At 36.9% G+C, this 17,864-nt stretch overlaps 1 protein-coding gene across 2 annotated transcripts in view; it reads right to left on the bottom strand.

Moving 5' to 3' along the window:
- Positions 1–16,955, bottom strand: part of LOC129775304 (proton-coupled zinc antiporter SLC30A2-like) — a 132,050-nt gene extending 115,095 nt beyond the window's left edge. The window contains exons 1-2 of one of the 2 annotated variants that reach the window (XM_055779883.1): positions 16,353–16,955; positions 15,921–16,266 (exon numbers count right to left, since the gene is read on the bottom strand). In XM_055779883.1, the coding sequence (XP_055635858.1) occupies positions 15,921–15,964 (44 nt within the window). In that variant the 5' untranslated portion in view covers positions 15,965–16,266; positions 16,353–16,955. Of the gene's footprint in view, positions 1–15,920 lie in introns of both variants that reach the window. The other variant, XM_055779882.1, reaches the window with a different exon arrangement.
- Positions 16,956–17,864: the final 909 nt, after the last annotated feature.

Below are 17,864 nucleotides of genomic sequence, written 5' to 3'. Positions count from 1 at the left end.
ATTACCTCTTCGTAAAACTGTATTATGATGTAATGAAGGGTCACTGATGATTTTTTGCATTTGTTCCAAGATTTGCAATTCATGAAGTGCTTTTATTGGAAGCAGTGAATCATTTATGTTTGAGTACAAGTTAGCGGTGGGATACAAGAACGGTTTCCGCAGAACAACTTTTAAGCATCGGTTTTGTAGAACTTGCAACTCTCGCAGATTTGATTTGCTAGCAGAACCCCAGTTTGCCACGAGATACTGCAGTCGGGATTGAACTAATCCAAAATACATGTTTTTTAGGCATAATTGTGGCATAAACGGTGAAATTTTCCGTAACAAACCGCACAAGGAGCCAACTTTCCTTTTCAAAGAATTGATATGTGCAGTCCATCGCATAGTGTAATCTAAGGTTAGTCCTAAGAACTCGTACTGAGAAACTTCTTCCAAATCATGGCCATGAATCGTGATCGGAGTATGATCAGGAATACTTCTCCTAGGACTGTGTATCATCATGTACTTCGTTTTCATTAGATTTAGGGACAATACATTTTCGTTGAAGAACTCCAACAATGTTTCCAGGTCTTCTTTGATATGATTACGGATAGTTCAAGTATCTGTACCGGGATTAAAGACAGCGGTGTCATCAACAAAGAGTCGCAATTTACCATGAAGCTTTAGTTTTGCTAGGTCGTTAATGAAGAGCAAAAATAATATAGGGCCCAAATTGCTTCCTTGCGGTACTCCAGTTGAGATGTGTCGTAACGTGCTACAGCAATCTCCAATTGTTACAAATTGACAACGGTTTGTAAGATAGCTTTCCAATAAATTCCCGACATTACCTCTCATACCATATGCTTCCATCTTCTTAATAAGTAGCTGATGATCCACCGTATCGAAAGCCTTTTTTAAATCGATGAATAAGGCTCCAACATGTTTTTTATTATCTAAAGCCTCATAAATCTCTTCAACTAGTTCATTACACGCAGTCAACGTACTAGAACCTTGCCTAAACCCATATTGGTGGTTGTATAATATACGATTATGAGTGATGAATTCCACAATCCTGAACACAATAAGTTTTTCTAGTATTTTATCCATTATAGATAATGTGGATATAGGTCTGTAATTATTCATGTTCTTCGGATCACCTGACTTATAGATGGGCACTACACGAGCAATTTTAAGGCAGCCCGGGAATTGGCCAGTATAGATAATTTCATTAAATACGTCTACCAGCAGTGACGAGAAAAACTCCTGATGTTTTTTGATGAATGACACTGGCATAGAGTCTGGTCCAGATGCTTTCTTAGAATCCAATTGGTTGATTATAACGATTACCTCATTAAGAGAGGTAGGTCTTAGAAACATCGAAGACTGTAGTGGTTGCATGGTTTCAAATCGATTAATGTTCCTATTAGTATTGATCGTGTAAGCAAGGCTAGGTCCAACATCGCAGAAGAATTCATTGAACTTAGTACAAATGTAACTCGGATCCGTTATTATTTGCGTGCCGTCACGTAACGTGATCAATTTATTGTGATTGTCCTTATTTCGTGTCACGTCGTTAATGAGATTCCATACCATTTTCTGATTATTACCACTCAATATCCGTTCGTAATATTCGCGCTTGGCTTTCACTTTCCTTTCTTGTAGCATCTTCGAAACGTGTGTTAGTATCTCTGATGCATGTACGTCGTCCGGATTTCTACGTTTACGTTTAAGAGCATTAAGTACGATTCACATACAACATCCACGTCACGTTCTCGTCCCGTCACGTTTCGTTGCGTCAGTTATTCTACCATGCAATTCATATGAAAACATTCACATACACCGGCAACGTAACGACCCGTCAGCATACGTTCAACGAAAACGACCGGCAGGATTTGTAGAAAAGAATAATTGACGGAGACAGAGGTGGTTTTTGTCTGGACTTTGTATCTCGGCTTTTGTTTTGATTTTGGCTGCATTTTTTATGCCAACATATCTCCCAGTTTCAAATTTCTCAGTCAAAATCAATTCACGACTAGCTGAGAAAAACAGTCTATATATTTTTATTGTTAAAAAAGGGTCGGGACTACAGGTTTTAGGCATATAATAGTATAGTTCAATTATTTTCACTTATTTTTTCTAAATTTAGGACTGATTCTAGGCATGCTGATTTGAAAGAGGGCATTGCAATTTAAAATTGTTGTAGATGGCGTCACCATGAATAACATTGAATAAATCATTCGTTTGACATTTGACGTGACGGTGCTGATGCAAGCATTGATTGCATGTGTGAATTGGTGGAGACGTTGACGGAACGTAGACGTTCTTTTCCGTAACGTTCTATGTGAATCGCACATTATCCTTCACTTTGATCAACCTCCATAAATCAAGCGACATCCAGGGGCAGAAACCTTTGAGTTTGGCTTTAGCTGAGACTGTTTTTGTGCATTCTTCTAAATTCGCTTTGTATCCATTTATTACATATGTTAGTTTTTCGTTAGCAGATGAATTGTGTGGAAGATTTGCTATGGTTTGTCTAAATCGGTCATCCAAGCGAGAATGGTTAACGATTCGTTTCGTCAGAAGTTTTATTGAGGTATGGCATGTCATATTGAATGATGTGCAAATCAGGCAATGATCGCTTAGCTCAGTGAATACAGTTTCATTTACAACAGATTCAGTTAAAGTGTCTGAGCAAGCTACATGATCTAATATATTGTTACTGATAGGCCTCGTTACAATCGTGTTAGTTATCCGTATATTGTATGTTTCTAACATTCGCATATATTCACACACTATGTTATTAGAGGTGATGTTTGTTGGGATGTTCATATCGCCGACTAAAATACTTCTATCGCCGCTGTTTGATTCCGAGACCATATTATCTATTTCATACAAAAATTTTCTGGCATCAAAAGAAGGAGGTCTATAGACCGCATGCAAATTAGTTGCCTTTCCCTGTGATTTCAATCGACAATGTATGTGTTGAAATCCATCTATCGTTACATTTCTACACACATCAACATCTAGATCATTGTGCACAAACACAGCTAGTCCACCGTTAGAGCTGTCTCGGCAAGAGAATAATCCTCTATATCCATCGATTTGGTACAGGTTCGTTCGGTCAGCTTTAAGCCAGGTTTCACCCAACACGATAACATCAATACGATTTTCATATCTATGCAGTATTTCTTTCAAGCTGTCAAATTTAGTCAGCTCATTGATCCCTCGTATGTTGAACTGAAGTATTCTAAATGAGGAATTTGTATTATAAGTATGTTTATTTTTGATCCAATCTTCAATACAAATATAGCTCTTATTACAATACATATTTAATAATAAAATTTGTATACGGCGATTCGAAATTCCACTCCTAACACTAGCGTTTTGGAGATGGTCCCGCAGGCGAGGAAGGACTATTCAAATTCCCTGATGAGTTCCGTTGTCTCTTCGATCCATTCTTCTCCAACATTTCAAGGTCAGCTCGATTTCGTATAAATGCAACTTTCGAATTCTCAGTACGCTTTGCAAGAACCGCTCCATAACGACCAGGCCAAATAAACTTCCACTCTGCAAGTTCCTTTTGTTCGCGGACTTCAGTTTCATTCCAAACGAAGTTAGCTCATCCCTCAAAACTATTCTCCTTACAGGGTTAGAGAATGATTCATTCATGTCAGAAGAGAGCAACTGCCCACGAATTTTCTTTTTTGCAAACAGATCCTCCTTAATCTTATCATCCTTGAAACATACTCTAATTGGAGCTGCTATGCCATCAATTGCATTAAAGTTTTTCGTTATTAATCGACGAGTTTCCACAATTGCATCATCTGGTAAATGGCAACCAAGTTTAGCAGCGAATGACCGAACTATTTCTGTTATATTTTCGCCACTTTTCGATGGAATCCCCAGTATTATTGCATTTTTGGCGATCGCAGCTCGATTAACCCGATCAAGTTCTCCTTCTAGGTGGACGACACGCTCCCTCAATGATTTTTGTTCCATTGATATCGATTGAACGTTGGTTTTCAGCAGGTTATAATCCACCTTCAAAGCCTTCTGTTCGGATAGCAGATCACCGAACCTCACAGATCACTTGGATAGGTAGACAATCCAAAAAAATTCAATAAAACATCATGATTTTTGTAGTTTTTATAAAAAAAACACTATGTTTCAGACAAATTTCAGCTTAGTAAGACATCCAAATAGTTTAGGAATGGGAATTCATGTTCATGCAGCCCCTAAATAATGCCACCTACTCCGAATGTCTGGGTGCCCCCTCACGGAGCGGACAAGAGTCGCGCATTGCCGTATTCCCACACTCACTGAAGCGAAACGAAGAGCAACCACCACCACCAATATCTCGCATTGTTTCGAAACAAAGTTTTTCAGTTATTTTCACTTCATGAAATCGTTTCGCGGGAACCATCCTGCCGTGAAGGACTGGGAATGGATTGTTCCGCACCACCAGCTGCCGCTAGTGTGTACGAGTATAGTACCAATCCCGTAGAAGTCACCGGGACAGGAACAGTGATGGCAGTGACGGCACTGGGAAGAATCCCTCATTTTGGAACTTTTCCTCGACGTGACCACGTCAAGTATAGGTTAGGAACTCATCCCCCTCATTCCCTAAACCACGGATGCGACGTGTTGTGCAACCAGCAGCGAAACTGGAGTGCGAAATTTAATAGAGATTTCCCAAAGTATTTTCCGGTGCCTTGAAATTAAATATTTTATGCGTGGCCTTTATTTTTTTCATCCTCTCTCTCCCCGAGCGCTTCCGGATCGATTGGCGCAAAACAAAAATCCTTGGTTGACGAGTTCACAGCGTTCCCGGGAGAAACTTTGAGTAATAAAAAATAATTACTTCGGGAAAACTATGCGGGGACCCCTCGGGCTTCCCAGCTAGTAGTGATGGATAACTTTTAGGTCAATCGTGTAAATTCCCCAGGAAAACAGCGAGCGTTTGGTGCTTACGAGCGTGAGGTGAGGTGTGAGAAAATTCATTGCAACATTCAGTATGGCATGTGCCATAAACCAGGTGAAGTAAAAGTTTACGAGTTCATTTGTTTTGAAACCACTTCTGAAACGGGGCTTTGCAAATGTTTATGCACGCAAGCTAATTTCGCCTCTTTTGCATATGTGAAATGTTTGTCTAATTGCACACAACGTGTCACAAACGGTGTTTGTTTACCGCCAACAACTGCACCGACAACAACAACAACAACAACATGCAGCAGCGATTACCAAGGACTTCTTACCACTGACGAGGACTGGTGGGAAATCGAACACGTACATGCACAAGTCAAGTCAGTCATAGTTTCTCATAATTTGTTGCATTTGCTGCATGCTGCACCGAAGTTTTCCTTGCATAATTTTTGGATTACATTGTTAACTTAACTGTTATGGACTGTCATATACATTATGGCTTTATTAAGCCTTATAAAACTATGTTTTAAATACAGATATTTGAAAAGTAACCGAGCAAACGTAATGCACCAGGCAAACATAAACCTTACTAAAGGATCGTAGCCTATGTTTCAGACTAACCGGGAAATCCGTGAAATATAAGTTTTCTTGCGAGAGGCCCCCGCTTCCGACGGCGGGCCGGCGATCTACTCGGATCGCGTCTTCTCGGCGGATTCCGGTCGTCTCGATTCCTCGTCTTCGCTAGATGGGGATTTCGGCCCCATCACATTGACCTCAGAATAAATTTCATTACAAAAGAAAATAATTTATAATAAAAATGCCGCTTTTTTCCGTGTGACATTTATACTCATGATGTTTTTTTCGCGTGAGAATATTCCTAGTAGACTTTCATGACGTTAAGCTTTTTTCTCCGTTATTTATTATTTCTTTTGCGATTTTTTTCCGGTCACGCACTTTTATTTCTCTTTCAATCTTTTGTACATTAATGATTGAAGCTACAAGGATTTTTTTTAAATTTAAGTGTTGTTTCATCTAAAAACAAACCATACGAGACGGATTTCGCGCCAACTCGACCAGATGTTGGCATGACCCTCTCAGAACTTAATAAGACTTTCTAGGCGTGAATACCTTACCTAATTAAGCAACTTGACATACTTAGTTTTCCGAGAATTTATCTAGACTAACATATGGAAGGGGCTAAATATTTTGATGATTTTTTTATAATTTTTTTTTACTCAAAAATGGTAAGTCCTACAAAAAAGTGATCTATGGAAGAGTTTTAGGAAAATAATTGAATTTTCAAATACAAAAAAAATATTTTATGAAATCCTACACTGGAAAAAATCGATTTGCAAAACTGAAAGTCGATTTTCTCAAAATGGTCATCTCAGATTTTAATGAAATGGCAGATAAATGGTAGATAAATATGTATCTACCATTTCATCAAAATCAGAGATGATCATTTTGAGATAATCGACTTTTAGTTTTTGAAATCGAATTTTTTCTGTGTATGATTTCAAAAACTATTTTTTGAGTATTTTTTCTGAAAATTCAATTATTTTCCTAAAACTCTTCCATATGTCACTTTTTTGTAGGACTTACCATTTTCGAGTAAAAAAATTGTATAATAAAATGATCAAAAATATTTAGCCCTTTAGCCTTTTACGCCTAGAAAGATCCATTAACTTCTGAGAGGGTCATGCCAATCTTACAGACGAGTTGGCGCGAAATCCGTCACGTCTCTATCTATTCAAATTATCGGAACTGCCATTATGGAGACGCATAGGTTTTTTTTTAAATGAAGTGAAACTTACCAATTTTTTTTTCAATACAGATCATACTCCAATATACAGACAGATTCGTTTATATATAGACTCGATTATCTACAGCTATCCTAGCTAGAAATCCACAAGCGCATAGAATGAATTCAACAACAAAGCAACTTTCACTTCAAATTATGGAGAACTTCAAGCGGTCTGAAGACATATTGTCTCTAGAAGACATTAGTTCATTTGCAATCGAGAATTCGAATGATTGTGACATTTTTATTATCTTGGGCCTATACTATACAAAAAATTAAGCTAGATATTTCAAACGACCACATCACAAATCGAAGGTTTTCCGGTTACATACCGTTTCAATAATTAGTTTTACAAATATGGTTATCACAATTCTGTTTTTGGGGAAGAACTGGGACGATATTAACTCAATCAACGGTTTATCAAGCTAATTATCATTTCTAAACTTATAAAATTTAGTCCATAGTTGCACAGTATATTCTTTGTTCTCATTTATGGAAGTGAACTTCGAAACCTCAAGGTAAGTTTACAGAAATGCGCTATATACAACGTTGAATAAGCCACTTCTACTACTACTTTGTTCCAAAGTCAATTTTAGTTTCCTCCGATATGATCGTGAAGGCATTTGAAAACAATTTTTCGTACCATGTTAAGATATTTGAAAAAAAAAACAGCTGGCATCCCTGACTTGAACCGCATGAAAGCAATCGCCCGAAAGAAACCAGCCTAATCGGATCATTCGAATTCTTGAAGCATACGAAAACAGCCATTACATGCCAAACCGATGTAGTGGTTCTCAGATTTTCGTGAAAAATGGTATTTTGACTTTATCGAAAAATATTAGACCCGTATTTTTTTTTGTTTTTTCATTAGGGTGCCCATTTCCATTTTAGGGTGGTTAAAAAAATCCATTTTTTTCTTCTTTTTCGAAAAATGATTTTTTTTAATTCATAACTTTTGCACTACTGGACCGATTCAGATTATCGACATTTCAAATTAAAGACAATTAGTTGTCTTTTTTTTTTAAATTATACTTGCAAAAAAAATTGATTTTGTTGGCGTAATTATTGATTGTATTAGCTTTTTGTTGGTTTATGGCTTTGGACTAGAGGGCTATATATTTTTTTATATTTTTCCTTGAAAACTGAGTTTTTTTATATAACATGTCCAAAAATCAGAGATGTATTTTTTTTTTGTTTTTAAGTTACTATTTTTCAAAGTCCGATGATCCGAAAATAATTTTTGCCTTTTCTTTCAAAAATTACTCTTTCAAAATTCATATCTTCTGAACTTTCGGACCGATTCAAATAATAAACATATAAAATTTAAGCTGGTCTTTTTTAAAAAAATATTACACTTGCGAAAGCATTGGATTCTAGTCGCACAGAAATATTGAACGAAGACTGAAAACAAGTTACATTTTAAATATCATGACTCAAAAACGAAAACAGATGCATCATTGATTTTTGGATATGTTATGTAAAAAAATCTCAGGATTCAAGAAAAAATATAAAAAAAAATATGGCGTCCTCTATCTTTAACCAAGAAAACTTTGAAAAACTAACAAAATCAATAATTACAACAGTGAAAAATCAAATTTTTCGCAAAAAATCGCAAATAAGATTAGATTATTGACTTCAATTTGATATGTCGATCAGCTAAATCGGTTCAGTAGTTCAAAAGTTATGAATTTTCGAAAAAAAAGTCGTTTTTGGGAAAAGGCGAAAAAATTGATTTCCCGCGTCACCCTAGAATAATAAAAAAAAAAGAAAATAGAAAATAATAAAAAATACGGGTCTAATATTTTGCGATGAAGAACAAATCAACCACTTTTCACAGAAATCTGAGAACTATATCGGTGGAATGGCTGAAAAAAAGAAGGAGGTTGATTCTGGGACACAACCGCATTTTCGACGTAGGACAATGAAATTATGTTTTTCAATTCACTTGTTCATCATTTACGTAGTATACGTAGAAGATCAATGAGCTGAAGACGGGAAGGGATACCTGCTAATGCAGTCTTGAATAAGCCAAAGCATTGTGTTCATACCGTTGTTGAAGTCCGCACACATTCTGGAGTGCCAAAATACATGTATCTATTTTTCAATGACGATTTCCCGAGGCTCATTATTATTTTAATTGAAATCCCAGTTATCATTATCATATGACTAATTTCAATTACGACTGATTTTTGAGAGGGCATATTTCAAATCATTGGTATTTCTTCCAAAAAATCGTAACTCGAAATCCAGATGTCTGATTGAAATATGATGTTTGACAAGGTTGTTGAAAAAATAAAAAAAGATATTTGGGAAAAATAATATCTTAAATGCACGGTTAAAGAATCTTACTCAAAAATTGAATTTGATATTGAAAATTTTATGTCTCAAAACACCCCGCCTTCGATATTTTCTGCATATTTTGATTGGAAAATCCTTTCAATTTAACAAATTTTGACGCACGGTACCGTAGTAAACTCACCAAAATGGAGACATGAATTTTTGAAAATTTTTGAAATTGGAATACTTGTGAAATCGTAAACATTTCCGAAAAGTAACACAAGGGATGGAATTTACATGGGATTCGACATGGAAAATTATATACAGGGCGGACTTGATTATAAACAGCCTCGATTATATCAGGGGCTCAGAAGGAAAGGGGTGTGAATGATCGAAAATTTCTTCATCATTTTCTTCTTTCGTGAATAACTCAGCTGCAAAAACGTTCCATCTTGATTTTGCTATAGAAACCGATAATTGAGGTTCTGACTGTTATGTCTACCTTTAATACTGAACATTGTTACAGTGTAGTCGGAGCTGGACTCCGTTCGTAACGCAGGTAATGCCTGCGCCGACTGATAAATGTCAGTCACATTTGACAATAAAGTCAGTTCTTTAGTCAACCATCAACAAGACCACACGTATTTCATATACAGCTCCCGAATACCTTTTCATTACTTTTACACTGACCTATCGTCCACACTTCACAAATCGAAGGTTTTCCGGTTACAAACCGTTTCAAAAATTAGTCACAATTCCGATCTTGTGGAAGAACTGGGACGATATTCACTCAATCAACGGTTTATCAAGACGGCGCCAGTGGTTGTATGGTTAGCGTAACAGCCTCACAATCCGATCGGCCTGGGTTCAATCCCAGCTGGCGTCGTTGGGATTTTCTGAGGCGAAAAATCTCTGGTTACGTCTTCCTTCGGAGCGGAAGTAAAAGAAGTTGGCCCGGCTCATGAGTTGTTGAGTCTGATAGGTAGGAACAGGTGGAGTCGCCTCCCTGATGTCGGTGATTGGCACAAAAGTGGCGGAAATAGGCCGACGAAAAATAAGCGAAGATAAAAAAAAAAAAAACGGTTTATCAAGCTAATTATCATTTCTAATCTTATAAAATTTAATTCACAGCTGCACAATATATTCTTTGTTCTCATTCATGGAAATTAACCCTTCCCATTGTCTAATAAACTGGGAATATGTTTGCAACTAAGTTATGACCAAAAGAGAAAGTCGATGGAGAGAAAATCGAACATGTCATTTTGAGCCCCTCAGATATTATTCGATTATATACAATTTTGGACATTTTTTTATAATTCAAATATGACTTATTTCAAGATGAAATGTGATATTTCAACTATAAGGAGAAAGTTAATTAATTTTTATAAGTATAGTGGAGTAAAGGTCGTGATTTTCTAACATTTTGAGTGAATGATTGAATGATTGAATGATTGAATGATTGATTGAATTACATTGCATATTTTCAAAGTAATTAAAAAAGATAGGAGTTGAGTGTCAAAGAACAAATATTCATTCAAAACCCATTTTTTAGGATATTCTTTAAAAAAGTATCAAGTTTCTTGTAAGGAATCTTGAACAGAATTTTTTCTGATAAGGATTTTCCATTACAATGATGAGATTTTTATGGATGAATTGAACAAATTTTAATACTGTTCGAGTAAGAGTAAGAACTACAAATTTTAAATAAGCATTGATCAATTATTTTCATTCAAGAATTAAAAAAATCTTTCCAGGAATGATAACCTGATAGTGTGTCATACACTCACTAATTCCACGACACAACAGTGATGTTTTATGGAGCAGTGAATTAGGTATTATTAGGCATTTAAAGAAATAACAAAAAATACAAGTTTTGGCCACTCCTATATATCTACAACAACTTTTGGAAAGATCCAAATTACCTAACATCAATTTATTCGGGTCCGAGTTCAAGTCAGACTATTCAAGAGTTCTTGAAACGGAAAAAGCGTATTAGAGTATATGAACTATCTTGCGATGAATCTTCTGAGATTTTCAGAGCATTTCAGTATTAATTTGTTTTTTATTATGGATGAATTGTGCTAGTGAGCTGTTATATTACGATTTATCTTGTGTTAATGAGAATTTTTTTATTGTTTCTAATATCCGGTATCCGGTCGGACGGTTACCGGATATCCGTTTTATCTCTAGTTTCCATCATAAGTACCAAGTTTCAAAAAAAATCGAAAAAGGTCGGCTCAGCGGCCGGTTGATTTGGGGTAGAATTGCTCTACAACAAAATCCCTATCAAATCCCACCAGACACAGAACATGGCCTCGTTAGGGTGAAAACCGACTTTGGATGGTGGATGCCACTTACCCCAAGTTTTTTTTTCTTCGCTTAACATTATTGTAAGAAGGAATGGGCACATCAATTAATTGATTTTGTTTTTTATTGCTAACTAGCTGACCCTGCAAACTACTTCCCGTCCACAATTGCTTTTCTGATTCAAATAATTTCGAGCAATCACAATGAGACAGACTGCAGACTGAGACATATCAATCCTGATACTGACTGTTCGAGTCCGTTGCTCCGTTCTTAAGTTTAATCGCGTGGAACGGACACCAAATCATTTTTATTTATATAGATTCTAAGAAAAAATTATCGAAAATTGTCAATTTTGAGAGAAATTCAATCAATTTAAAAACAAATTAAGAAGTCGAAGGTCAGAGTCACCGCTATTAAGAATAAATCTCTCTGGATCCCAAGAATATTGAAAGTAGCACATCACATATTTATTTTCTATATATTTCTAACCTTATTATAAGTGATAATAAAACAGTAACACACTAATATTTCGCACATTTTCCAAATGGACCCGTGTTCGTCTTGCGCTCAAGGATGAATTTCTTAGAAGTCCAAAATTGACAGTTGTGCCAGATAGTTTACAGGCAATAAACAACAAAGTGGAGCAGGTAAAATTTGGTCTATCTCGATGATTTTCGCAAAATAAATCAACAGAAGTTGTCAGAACTACTTAACCATTGGAGGGCAAGGAAAAGAAGACAGCACCACGATTAAAACTTGAACGGCGGGCAGACCGCATACCAAGATGGCGTTGAGGAAGACTGCACCAGTACAGTGAACAACGACGACGTACAACTCCATGCGATGAGTTATGTTCAAGAGACCGTTCATCAACTAAAGAAGAGCAAAGGATGACTCGTAGCGGAGCGGAGGTTTATTATTGAATACGAATTGCATGTCGTGAACTCAGAATAATATACGGCGGAGTACAGGTGGACATAATATGGTGCAGGAGAATGAACCATGAACAGGCACAACTTTACGGCATAACAAGCTTCCAACCTGCTATGGGAGGAACTTGTTGCTGTTTGGACGAAGGGTAGTGTTACTTGTCAATAAATGGTGAAGCAAGAGGTTAGACAACCGCAGCATTAGAGTGGACGTATTGGTGAAATAATATTGTGAAGATCTAATCAATTAATGGGGATCAGCATTATTATAATGCATGAAAAAAAGTCACAGGAGGGTTGTGTCCGAGACACGACCGCATATTTGACGTAGGATTCCGTTAGGCTATCTGTTGATTTTGGAAATGCTTGAAGAATTACATCGTTAAACTCTTTGATAATGATTTGGTGACCCTGAAAACGATGCCGAATAAGATATGATGGAAACCACCCTCTGTAACCCTAGACGAGATGCCTCCTGTGTTACGTATGGATGAAATAAAGAAAAACTCACAGAGTCAGAAACAGAAAAAAGTTCTATAACTCTGTCATTGTTGAAATTCGAACATATGCGTAGAAGGATTTTTTTCATCAAATATGATCGCCTATCACCTCCTGAGAGAATCTGGATAAATTATTTTTTTTTCATGCGAGAAAGGTGTTTTCTGACTTTAAGGGGATGAATCAAAAATCAAATTCCTCTTTTATATTCAAAAAACAAAAAATACATGCAAAAAAAACCAATAAACAAATTTTTTTTTTGACTCGATTATCCGGAGTGAAAAAAATATCAATACTCCGGATAATCGAGTCCGACCTGTATAAGATAATTATCAATACAGAACACAATTATTAATTTTTGTCATCAGTAAGAACATGTTACTTTAATACAGTAGAACCTCGATTATCCGCGAAAGCGAGTTCACTTGTAATTCTATAGAACTTCCCGGAATTTGCCAGTGAGCGGCAGGGTTTTGTTCTTTTGTTTTGGTCATGTCTTTCACATTATCTTATCACTGGTGTAAACGACCTTACAGATGGATAGTTTAATGATTTTTGTATTGATGAAACATAGTTTTCACGCTTAGATATCTTTTTTTTGTGTCTGCACCTAATTTTTATCCGCGATTTTCGTAATCCGCGGTGAGCTAGCCCGACTATTTCGCGGATAATCGGGGTTCTACTGTATAGAGAAAACATATTTGAAATGGAAGAGGTAATTTTCTTTCATAATGTTTACTATCTGAGTGTTTATTCTATATTTTATTCAACCCAATGCGAATTTTAATTGGACTATCAACACCTAATACTATATGTAGAGCATATGGGAAATCACTTTTTCGATGTTTTCCCGCCATAAGAACATTCCTTGGGTGAAAATGAACACAACAAAACAGACAGCTTAAACCGAACGACCCGTTCTCGAGTGGTAACACACCTTGGTTTTTGACGTAGGACTGGTTTTTGACGTACTGGGGTGTAAGTTCAAAGTTTCGAAACTGAGAGCGTTACGCCGGAGCAGCGAGATTTTGAGCGATAATACCTCCTAAACAACTGAACGAAGTGGTATGATAAACACTTCATTCGAAAGATAAAATGTCTACGCGTTATATGCTTGTTACTTTTGATCCAAAAACTTGTTTCAATAGCCTTCTAAACAGGCTATTGAAATCACACCAATCGGTATATAAGCGAGTGCCGCTTGGAAATCCACTCAGTTATGAATGCGCAACGATTGAGGTACGATCGCTGGAATGGATGGATGTTTCCCTAACACAGACTTTCTAAACCATGGAGCCAGGGGAAATCAGAATTGCAAAATAGAAGCAAGCTGCGGGTACTTTTGCATTCGCTTGCATTTTTGTAAACTGGAATGTGTTTTCCCAATACTGATTCCGAAACCAAGAAGTTGGGAAAATCGGCATTGCAGATACATGCAAGTTGGCAGTACTTTTATACCCCCATGCGTTTTTACACTCCGGAATTCATTTTGTTAACACACAAATGATTACTAAGCCAACGGCAGTCCTACGTCAACCTTGCGATTATATCATAGGTATAACCCATCCATGATTTTGTTTATGAAATTTGAAATGAATCGTATCTAATTTCAAGTCATTTTTGACACAACTGCTACCATATACAATTTTACAATTACACTTGGGCTAAATTTTCACAATAGACTATCGGTCATTGATATGAAATTTCACGAAGCAACCAATATTAAAGTTCCAAATTTAAATTTTATTTGCTAGAAATAATCATGTCACTCACCTTACTTGCAATATAAAAATGTCCTCGACTTGCATATAGAGACGTTGATTAATCGTTCGGTTAATTTATATAATCGAATATCTGAAATTATAATCGAGTAATTTTGTATCGAATAATTTTTAACAACATTTTTAGTTTAGGAGTTAGGCTGTATTATTTTTGATCTAACCTTCTAACATCGACAATCCGATAGACCACGCGACCAGAATGACAACGTGATACGTGATTATTACAAGAAATGAATATTCGTTCGATTAATCGAATATTGAAAGACAATTATTCGAGTGAATCGAATGTTGAAAAATGCCCCAACGATTAATCGTTAATCGAATGAATGTAAAATTTGGACATCACTACTTGCATATATTTGCAGTGCCGATTTTCCCGGGCACCTTGATTTTGATGTCTCTGTTAGTGAACACATTTCGGTAGGAACAAAAGTTTCCCCTACTTTCATGTATTTGCAAAGCCGATTTCCGCCGGGCAGCTTGTTTTTGATGTCTCTGTTAGGGAACCGCCATATGTGTCGTTAATTTCGACCAATCAGATGTGGGTATTTCCGTTAGAATAGGGGTTTTAGTTTTTTCAATTGTTCCATATTTGTTTCACGACATATATCATTTTATTCAATGTTAAAAATTGTTATGGAGTGCCGAAATCGATTGACGCAAAAATCTCATCAATCCATCATGAAACGACTAAGCAATAAGCGTTTGAAATTGGACAATTTTCACGATGTGCTCGATTTTCGATTTTCAATTTGTACCCCAATATGTTCCCGAAAGACGTAATCCTACGTCAAAAACTTACGCTGAATGGTAAGTCCTGTTTTATTCGCTATCGACCACGTATTGTCGTGAAAATTAGTTATACAAAGGCACAATGTCTATTCATCCGAAGATAAGAAAAAAATTTTCATGAGAAACCAGCAGGAATTTGTTCTAGATCTCATTAGAGGTTTAGTTATGAAATGATTTCGTATAGAAAAAGTTCCTCTCTCACACTTAACACTTTCATTACGGTAGTGTGCTCCACCAAAGTGCTACCCCTGTACGGAACACTGCGCCGAAAAGTATGCACATCGAGCTGGTGTGATCGAAGAGCCGTATGAATTTCATGTCGTCTAAAGACCACGCTCGTACACATAGGTCGTCGCGCGGATGTCGTCTATAGATGACGCTCGTAACGAAAGGGTTAAGAGTTCAAAACAGAAACCATTACCATGCAAAAAAGACCTGCCAATACCGATAAAAAATTTTGTTCTTAGATTTTTGACTCCTACATTACACGATAATGAATATTGTCGTTCAACACTATATCCCATACTTAATTAAAATTCGTGCAATTTCGAATACCCTAGAATTAGACCTATATTGAAGGATAAAGTTCAACAAATAAAGGGACATAAATGTGCATGAGGTATGAAAACTTACATAATTAACGGTTTACTTTCCTTGTCACCATCCATGCCACCCATGGTTTTGCTATCGCTTCGCAAGATTTTACCCTCAGTCTGCAAGAACTGCTGTCACACGATTCCTTCCGTGTCAACTTTCCTTTTTCCTATTGTTTTCCACGGCCAAGGTCACACAAACACGCGTCGTTTTGCCACGATTTATCTTCGTCCACACAAAATGTAAACTAAACTATCACTTTCTTAGTTTTTTCACATCTACACCGTAGTAAAGAGTCACCGTAACAACTCACACGGACAAAAGGATATCCTTATTCTTTCTCCCCCACCTGGTACGACCTTCTTTTTCTGCTTCCTTGGAGCCACTATCAGGCCGGGACGACCACAGCCGAAAGAACGGTTATTTACAAACCATAAATTACAAAGCAGCAATAAATATTTAAATACGAACCAGCACAAGTAGAGCGATTCCGACGTTGGTGCGGATAAAAAGTGTTCACCGACTCGACCGAGTTAAAAAAAACACTCCTAACTAAACACACGATTAGACGTTTACCGGCACTCTGTACCTGGTGACTACGAAAGTAATACTGATCGTCGTCCACTGAATAGCGAATGAACCTCCGGAGATGATGGTCTCACTCGCGGTGCATCATATTTCCGACGGCATGAGGATTAGACGAGATTCTGTGCGTCGTTCCCGCCGATAAGAGGCTGTTCTATGCAAGCAAACAAAACACAAGTGTGATCTCACTTACGGTTTCGACCGGACACAGAAACACAAACACCGCAACTGGGAAGATCATCGTAGATTCACGTACACAGTGAGGTTCTGGAGAGTAGCCATCCATTCGCGTTAACGTTAACGCATTGAGATTCGTGACCCATGTTTGGGAAGTGACAATGACAATAATGGATTGCCATGGGGCATGAACACACTTTGTAAAACACAAATTACGAATGAAAATCTTATGTTTTGCTTAAAATTAGTATTCTATGTAAATGAAAATCTATGAAAACTTATAGAGAATATGTTAAGCTAGGGTCTGGACCACGTAAAAACGAATGTCACCTCCAGATGTCGACACTGCCCATCCGTTAGCACAGATTGTTCAACAAACAAAACTTATCTCAAGCTTCGAGGGAGCCCAAGCGATCAAGCGATCAGCGGAATATCGTGCCTGTTATTACCCATGTTTTTCATAAAACGATCTAGGTTTGACAAGTCAACTTGGAAAAGTGTCCCCTCGGATATTCAACCAATCCGTATTTTTCTCCCTAGCGTTCCCAGCAGCAGCGTAAGAAAATGTTTTCAACCCAGTGTTGTCATCCCATTGTCCTTCGTAAAAGATTTTATCTTATCTCGAAACAAGAGATCCGGAAATTTTACAAGCCACAAATTTATCTTCTCTCGGTTGTAGAGTACGGTCACTGTTGTTCGTTTACAGAAGGTACGGCTACGAGAAAATGATAAAGCTCTTATCACGTTGGTATCATCCCGAGATCATATCGAGCACTATTTGCTAACAACAGACTGAATGGGAACATTTGTTGGTATCGCGTGCAGCTTGGAAGTGGTAGCGGCTGCAGTGCACGTTTTAAGGTTGGATGTCAACAACGCTAATCAACGGAATGAGGATATTGTTATAATTAAATTGAGATCAGATCATTTTTCAATACAACGCGTCGTTTCGTCGCGTTTTTAAAATCAATAAAGCTTAAACCAATTAAGAATGGGACAGATTGTAATTATTCATTTCGTTCGTGATTGGTACTTTCGTATTAGCGTCACCGGAGCCGAAATACAATAGATAGCAATTTTATTGTACACACTGGCACTCAGATATCTTTTGTATTGTTGCTGCCTTGTTGTTTGTAGTGTTTTGTCATTTTTTATTGTTACGAAAATGCGATTTTATGATTTGCGGTATTTAAGTATGAACGCCACATTGCCCGGTTAATT

This window comes from Toxorhynchites rutilus, chromosome 3 (assembly GCF_029784135.1).
Source record: "Toxorhynchites rutilus septentrionalis strain SRP chromosome 3, ASM2978413v1, whole genome shotgun sequence".
Classification (NCBI taxonomy): Eukaryota; Metazoa; Arthropoda; class Insecta; order Diptera; family Culicidae; genus Toxorhynchites; species Toxorhynchites rutilus.
Note: the sequence above shows the minus strand (reverse complement) of the source record. Positions and strands in the feature narration are given on the sequence as shown.